The 8,581-nt window shown below is 37.6% G+C and overlaps 1 protein-coding gene across 1 annotated transcript; it reads right to left on the reverse strand.

The window, feature by feature from the left end:
• Window positions 1–881: 881 nt before the first annotated feature.
• cela1.6 (chymotrypsin like elastase family member 1, tandem duplicate 6) lies at window positions 882–6,582 on the reverse strand. Its single transcript, XM_026932416.3, has 8 exons — window positions 6,491–6,582; window positions 6,143–6,240; window positions 5,738–5,838; window positions 3,978–4,103; window positions 2,831–2,967; window positions 1,728–1,870; window positions 1,414–1,563; window positions 882–1,005 (listed from the first exon to the last, which is right to left on the reverse strand). The coding sequence occupies exons 1-8, from the start codon at window positions 6,528–6,530 to the stop codon at window positions 994–996; spliced, it is 807 nt and encodes a 268-aa protein (XP_026788217.1). The 5' UTR covers window positions 6,531–6,582; the 3' UTR covers window positions 882–993.
• Between the last annotated feature and the right edge of the window lie 1,999 nt (window positions 6,583–8,581).

Raw genomic sequence — 8,581 nt, forward strand, 5'->3', positions numbered from 1 at the left:
ATTCTCTGTTCATTTCTTACTAACAAAACCACACAACCTTAGCTAGCTAATGGTAATGCACACAAAATAATGAAATTGCAGTGTAGGCTGAATGTCTGTTTTTTGGTTTGGGTGATCTAACTTTAGAAAATACATATCCAGATGTTTCCTGGCAAATGTTCAGTGAAGCTCAAATGAACACAAATGAGTGATGCTGCCATGTTTTGCTTAGCCAATCAGGTGAAGGCATCACAAAGTGGAAGACTTTCAATTCTCCATAGAAACATCAACCAGCAGTGAGCAGACTTGGACTTGTGGTGTGAGCAAAAAAATCTGGAAAGCTTGCACTAGACAGTTCAGTTTAAACTGAGTCTGGGGACACAGATTGTTTACTGCTGTGCATTAACAAGTAAAGATTATAAACTTAAAGGAACTGAATTAAGATATAGGAAGATCAATTGACTGAATATTTTAGAGGGACTGAGATGACTAATAGGGTGTAGAATCACATATGCCATTTACACATAGCTTACATAAGCTGACAGTTATCTACTGTTTTTATGGGATTTGTTCAATAATTTTCCAACCATTATCAATAATCTAGCTAAACAACACCAAATACTAAAAGTTACATTATTTGCTGTGTAGTATCTTTACCAAATGTAACTCTCTGGTTCATATTCATGAATTTTGAGTTTGTGTTTTTCTGGTAGATTTTGAGTTGAACATGACAGAACAGATTCACTCAGCTTATTAGTTTATTTACAGCTATGGCATTAGGATCATGTTTATATTATTCAGTATGAGCAACTGAACAGCTTCATTGCTAAATCATGTATTGTAATAAAGAATTATGCATGCTCTGGGCATTTGATTGCAAAAAACAAGAACTAATTCAAGAATGACTTTAACAGATACAGGGTGTTTATTGCAGATTTTTTTTTGCTCCATTGCTTGTGTGCATAGGGGACATGTGATTCAGATGTCAGTCTGGCTTCAACATATCCATCCAGTTTATCCAACAATCTGAAATTAATGGGGAAAGAAATACAGAAAAATAAGATCATGTAGCAAGTAATATCAGTCAAAAGTAACTTAATAGCTTTGTTCTTGTGATTTTCTATAGGGACAGAAATTGAATGTTCTTACTGATGATCTTACAGAGTAAAGAAAACATCAAGATAAACCTACCCCATATCTTAACTTTATTTCACAAAATCAGTATGGAAGTTTAAACTGCATACACTCAAGTTTAGCTAGCTAGCTAACTAGCATGTTGTTTATGTCAAGGCTGTACTTGTGTATTTACTTAACAACTACATAGTAGTAGTAATAAAACTGGGGAATTACCCATTAAAGATGCATACTTTTTTCAACAAATCTTTCTTAATTTTGAAGTGTCAGTATGAAGCGCTAAAGAGTAAGTGCACTTACGCCACTGATCCAGCTAATGTAGGCCGAGACGCGGGTGAAGACAGTGGGTTTCCTCACAGTGTTGCAGCCCAGGGATGACACGAAGCTGGTAACTCCATGGACCACGTACTGCCCGTTGACTTGACAGTTCAGGGGGCCACCAGAGTCACCCTGTAGTCATAAAAGAACTATTATATTTACTGTTGTGCACACATAGACTTGTTTTATCTCTTTTGGTGTATTAGTAGAAAGTCACACTTTACTTTTTTGTCTATTTATACATTTAAAATGACCCAGACAACAGAAGACCTTCATCAACATATTTTAACACAGACCTGGCAACCAGATTCATTGTAGCCTCCAGCACACACCATGGTGGTCTTGACCGTGCTGCCCCACCAGCTGCTGCTTGAGCATGTCTGATGGTCCACCACAGGCAGATAGGCCTGTTTCAGCTGAGCAGAGATCTGGCCGCCAGCTGGAGAGATGACAAAACATTAAATTTAACCTAAGATAAATTCTAAATTAACATATCTAGCACACTTTCAAACCTTTATATTGGACCATCATTTGCTAGGATAAACAAAATTTTCTGGCTCAGTATAAAACAAGTTGCAAGGGAGAGGGAATCAGAGGTCAAACTGTGCATTTGACCTGAAAGACCATATATAAACTATGTCCTGTAGCTGAACTCTGACCTGACCTTCCTTCCAAGATAAAATACTGTATGTCCCCAATTGAATTTGGCGATTAAATGAAGTTTGCTGTTATAGGAAAATAGTCCACGACAGGGTGGTGTGATTACCACCCCTAAGATGATTATTTTCCTATGACAGCCCACCCTGGAGTGTTTTATTTCTCTTACACTATATATTTGCCAGTAATTAAAATTTATTTAATTTAATTGATTAATGAATGACATGCCATGCTTTTTAACTGTTCATAGACACATTTAATCTTATGGAATGTCCACCAGACAAGTCAGTTCCTGTTATCACTTATATCAGCTATAAACAGTCATTCCCTCACAAGCTTTTCTTTTATTCTCTCTCTTTACGTTACTAAGAAAAAAATGCAGATTGTCATGCGAATGCGAAACCAGAAAGTCCTCTGTCCTGAAGACTCGCCCATGGCAGAATACTTACTAACTTTAACAAAGTGCTGTCGCCCGAGACTCCTTCCTTAAACATCTCCTTACCAAATGCTTTACCATATCAACAATTACATGTTTTCCTGGATAAATAGTTTAACTTGTTAATTAGTTTATTATTAAAAATAGAGTTATTAGTCTAAATATTAGACTATTAGATTATGTGGAGTTTCCACCAAGTCCAGAACTACTATTAGAACTGCTTTTATTAAAATAAATAATAGTAATAAACACCTTCTAACCAGATTCAAGAATTCAACAATACTGTGGTGTAATTAGCTCACTGACTCTGAGTTCTTCCCCAGCCCGTGATGTAACAGGGGTTGTTGTTGGGCAGGACCTGACCCGAGGGAGGCAGAGCTGCCAGCTGCACATATGAGTTCAGGGTGGCATCAGAAGACAGACGCAGCAGAGCAATGTCATACCTGAGAACAGGGCAGGAAATAAACTGAATTTATGAGTCTAAATGTAGAATAAGTAATCTTTTGTGTCTGATAAAAAACCATAATGACTATGAAACGACTTTAAAAAAAAATTCCTGCTCAGGTATATTCAGTCTGGGTCCTAAGTCTTTCTGCATGACAAGTTGTCTCTATTCTGTGCAATGATGGAAAATTGAAGCATGATTCCAGAATGAGCTTGTGAAGTGAGGGAATTCACTTTGTTGATCACAAAAATGGTCACTGGACTTTGATTTAATGACATCCAGGTGGAACAGGTGAATCAAGTCACCTATGAAAAGCCCTTCATTTAAAGCTTAGGTGATTGCAACCAAAAGGTACGCTTAATGTTGTACATCCCACAATCAGGGAAAGGTGGCGATGATTCCAAGTGTCCTCTTGATAATGAAAATTACATGGTCAAGGAGGCCCAGTGCATTACCATTGACATGGTGCACAAAAGTCTTATGGGTGATCCTGTCTATAATGCCTTGGATAACACAGCAGAAGGCCATCGGAATGCCACTGGTTGGAATGCCAACAATGTCAGACATTATCAAGTAAAGCTGAAGTAAACATGCAAATAGGGAATTGGCAGGAGGACAGTAGGATAGATCTGAACAGATGAGCATGTGAGGTCTCCTTGTTTCCAAGCATAGATAATTTTACGCTTTCCTTTAGCCAAAACTGAGGTGGAAAGACACAGCTAAACAAATGCTCCTTGACTTCATGATTCAGATTCGGAAGTGCTTTAGCTCTAGAATTCAAATTCAGAAGTTGTTTAGGTCTGAGTCACATATAGAAGCTCATTTGTTCTGTAATTCAGATTCTATAGCACGATGATTCAGATTCAGAACCTCACTGGCTCTGTGATTCTATTTGTATGCTCATATAATATGATGAAACACTGCAGAATGTCTGTTAATATTTGCAGCTAGTATCAATAATGAGTTTATCTTCTGTACAGTGAAATGTTAGTATTAGTGATCTCGTACCCTGCAGCAACATTGTTGGAGTTCCACTGAGGGTGAATGTAGACAGCACTGACAGTCTTATACTGCTCTGTGCCCTCCTGGGTATAAATGTCATGATCTCCCAGGACAACACGCCATGTTCTCTGCCTGTAAAGATATATTTGTATAACATAAGAAACACATAACAATTGTTTATATATCTATACGTATATTTTCATTGTTTATATATCAGTAGAAATAGTAAACTGTCAATAGAAATATCAGTACTTCACTGACTGTTAAGTATTAATTTATATATTATTACTTCACTTATTTTTTCTGCTTATTTAAAAACAAAAAGATATTGTCTCCCCACTTGTGTCTCCCCACTAGTATTTTACAATAATAAGACAACAGTATTTTTTATTTCATTTTTTTAATTTCTTGTACCTAGTTCTTTTACTTTCACTTTAGTTCATTACTTCCCATTAAATATCTTTTGTTAAATTAATTTTTGATTATATTTTATATGTTATATGTTTTCTCTTTAGGCCTTATCACAGTATTGAAACAGCACTGATTAAAATAGCAAAAGACCTACTACTGGCTGCCAACCAAGCTTGTGTCTCCATGCTTATATTACTTGATCTCAAACTTGATCTAAACTTTTGATACCATAGATCACAATATTCTCTTAGACAGACTGAAAAATTTCCTGCTCTTCTGTGGCTCTGGGCTTGCACATTGTAAATGTTAATAGTGAATTCTCTATGCATACAAAGCAAAGTATGGTTTTTGTCTTAGCTTCCACTGCTACGTGGATGTCACACAGCTGTATGTTTCAGCAAGGCCATGTGACCAATGCCAGCTTAATAATATTGCGGAATGTATAAAGGACATTAGACAGTGGATGCTGAGTTATGTTTTCTGAATGAATTCTGGCAATAAAAACTACTTCTACAGATGCAGTCACTGTGGATGGTGTTTTTTAGTTACACCATGTGCAGCAGTAAAAGGCCTTGTTGTGATTATGGAGTCCAGTTTCTTGTTTGAAGCCCATGTAGATAATAGTCTTAGGATAGCCTTTTTTCAGTTTCAAAAAATATAATACCAGTGCATGGTGAAGAAAAACTATTTCATGCTTTTATTATCTCTTATATTCTTAGCTCCAGTAGTAAAGAATGCAGCAGCTAGTGTCCTTACTAGAACCAGAAAGTTTGACCATATTACCCCTATTTTATCCACATTACACTCCTAGTAAAAATTTTCCTTTGATTATTACTAACTATCTTCTAATGTTTGTTGTAATCATAAAGACTGTCCTGTGTACTGTCAATTCAGGTCTCCTATTCACAAGAAGCTCATACTGAACATCCTTCAACACACTTAGTACTTCATGCTTCTACACCTGAATATTGTAATGATTTATAATCCCGCTATCTGGTGTTGCCCAGAAGAGGATGTCCCCATTTGAGTCTGGTTCCTCTGAAGGTTTCTTCCTCATGTCATATCAAGGAGTTTTTCCTTGTGATTGTCACTGCTGGCTTTCTCATGAGGGATTTAAATCTTCATCTGAATTTCTATACAGTCTGAATTTCTATAGTCTATTGTTAAAAGCACTAAACAAATAAAACAAACAAAATTGAATTTACTTGAATCTTATTGGACTGTAGAGATCATTTTGTAATGACCTTTGTGCTGTGACATTTTCTGACAGATAGAGCACAATCTGATTATCTACACAGATCTGATGTTGTTAATAACCCATGTTAAACTGTGTTCTATATGAGTTTATGACTCACGTGTCGACACAGTGAGCAGCAGTCATAACCCAACGAGACCTGATCAGAGTTCCACCACATGTGTGGTAGTAGGAACTGCCAGACAAATACTGAAGTGAGATCTACAGAGAGAGAGAACGAGAGAGAATGTTAATTTGTTAAGGTGTGATCACATATCATCAACCTGAAGCCATTTGTGACTGCACAAATAGTTTATACAAAATTCTACTTTGATTGTGTGCGTATATATATATATATATATATATATATATATATATATATATATATATATATATATAAATCACAATTTTGAAATCATTTGCTCAACAAGTTTGTTTACTGGTAAATATTTAGTTTGGGAGTTTTTAAGTTTGCAAATTCCATAAACTGATGTCTGCAACTCCTTATAAAAGAACAATAATTTACCTGCCAGCGCCATGAGTTAGGTCGGGCCACCTCTCCACCCACAACTCTCTCCCCCATATTCTCCATGTACCTGGGCGCAGGCCTCTCTTCGGCCAGAGCTACACACACACACACACACAAACACACACAATACACAGTTACATACATCCACAGCCTTTTATACACTTTCAGTGAAAGTACATTCTACTTGTTATTCAGGAACAGTAGTGGTCTGATGCAGCCTTAAGCAAAAACAAGTACAATATGAGCAAAAAAATATTAATCTTAAGGTCACATCCATTACATTTTTTTTATTTTTTTTGCTGAATGTATCTAATTTTCTAGGTTTGTATGAGAGTGATGGCTTACCCAGGGCCACCAGGACACTCAGCAAAAGGAATCTCAGCATGACTGCAGTCAGTCAGAACTCGCATAGTTCAGTATTGTTATGCCACTTCTTTATATACTATCACACAGAGAGGAATGATCGATTACAGGCTGAAGTTTTCCACCACAGGTGCTCACAATCTCACGGTTATCACCAACGTTATTTTCCTGCCATGCTGAGGGTGATAAACCCTGAAAGCTTTTCCTCCTGGGTTATAAAAAAACTGAACAGTATTTACTCAGGGTTAAATCCATATGCAAAACCATAAAATAAAACTTCACCTACATTTGAACCCATCAAAGAGCAGTGTATAAGTACACTGTATACGTATTTATGTTTACATTTACAGCTTTTAGCAGACGCCCTTATGCAGAGCATCCTAAAGAAGTGCTTTGTAGGCTTCATCTAAAATATATCCTCATGCTAGTTCAATAAGTCAGGGTCTAAAAATACCTAAAAAAGTTAAAACCCTGTTATAGAGATGTTAGTACAGCAAGAAAATACAAGTCAAAGGTTTTTAAAAATTTAATTTAGTGCTCATTGAAGAGGTAGGTCTTCATTCTTCATTTGAAGACAGCCAGTGACTCAGCTGTTCGGACAGCTGAGGGCAGTTTATTCCACCACCTGGGTGCCTGTATAGAGAGAAGTCTTGATACATGTCTTCTTTGTGCCTTGAGGAATAGTGGGTCCAGTTGAGCCAATGTAGAGACTTGAAAGGTTGTGCAGAGTGGGGTGTGATATATACCTTCAGGTAGGGGAGGTTTGGTCTATTTTTGGGTTTGTAGGCATTTTTAAATATATAATCTCTTTGTAATTATTCATTCGTCTTTATTAAACACTTTATCCTCACTTACTTTCAGTAACCACTTTATTCTTGTCAGGGTCAGAGTGGATCCAGAACCTATCCCAGGAACATCTTTATCTTAGCCAATAGACCTACTGGCATGTTTTTGGGAGGTGAGTGAGAACCCAGAGGACACCGTTGTGGAGAACATGCACAGAGATTCCACACAGACAGGAGCCTGAGGATCAAACCTGGGACCCTGGAGCTGTAAGGAGGCAGTGCTACTTGCTGTGCCATCATGCCACCCTGATTTACCCTGATCAGGTTTAGTTTTCTGGCACAAGACAGTCTTCAAGATGGGGGGCTTTGCAGTTTCTTGGTAGCATGGCAGAGAGAGAAAAAGAAAGAGGCTGGTGAAGGAACTACTGTTTATATCCACTGTAACAAAGGTAACTTGTTTCTATACAAGTATGAGTACAAATATTACAAATTACAAATATTACATAAATAAAACTGCTTTTCCCTGTCTTATACATATAGAACACAACCCACAAAGGGTTAATATGGGAAGATTATTTGGCATTCATTAGCTGGGGGAATGCACTGAAGCCACAGGCAGCTGGTTATACTTGCTAATTTATTTCAGCTTTCCTGAGAAACATCATCAAACTCCACACCTGGAGTCAGAACTCTGCCAGATAAGGTGAATCAAGGTAAATCGATAATCATGTCCACAACTGGGCCTGGGGTCAAGGCTACAAAAAACTGGAAACAAAGCACACCGGAATCCAAGCCAAACTCCACAGGCTTGTGTTCCTGGGAGAAATGTTCTTGAAAAGTGACTTTGTAAGAACATGGAGGACTGAGAACATTCTTGTAAGAGTTATAGAAGTGGTGAATACTTGCTTCCAGCTTCACAAGCTAATAGGGGTAACTACCACTACTCACAGTCTCGCTTAAGTTTACTGATAATGTCACTATTTATTACAGTATCATGCCGTGTTTTCTGGTTAGCTCCGTTCACTGAGGGTATCTGTGTAGACATTTTATACTTGTGTCATATTAATATTGAAATTTTTATATTAGTACTATTTATAGATATTACATAATTTTCCTCTTGAGTCCCTGGAAGACTAGTGGTTAGGCCACCGATGCGGCCTGGGTTTGATTCCTGAACCCAGCCGCTGGGGTTGCACGCAACAGTGTGCTCTCAGTGCCGGTCCCAAGCCGGGATAAAATTGGGGAGGGTTGCGTCAGGAAGGGCAGCTGGGGTAAAAACTGTGCCAAG

Source organism: Pangasianodon hypophthalmus, chromosome 20 (assembly GCF_027358585.1).
Source record: "Pangasianodon hypophthalmus isolate fPanHyp1 chromosome 20, fPanHyp1.pri, whole genome shotgun sequence".
NCBI lineage: Eukaryota > Metazoa > Chordata > Actinopteri > Siluriformes > Pangasiidae > Pangasianodon > Pangasianodon hypophthalmus.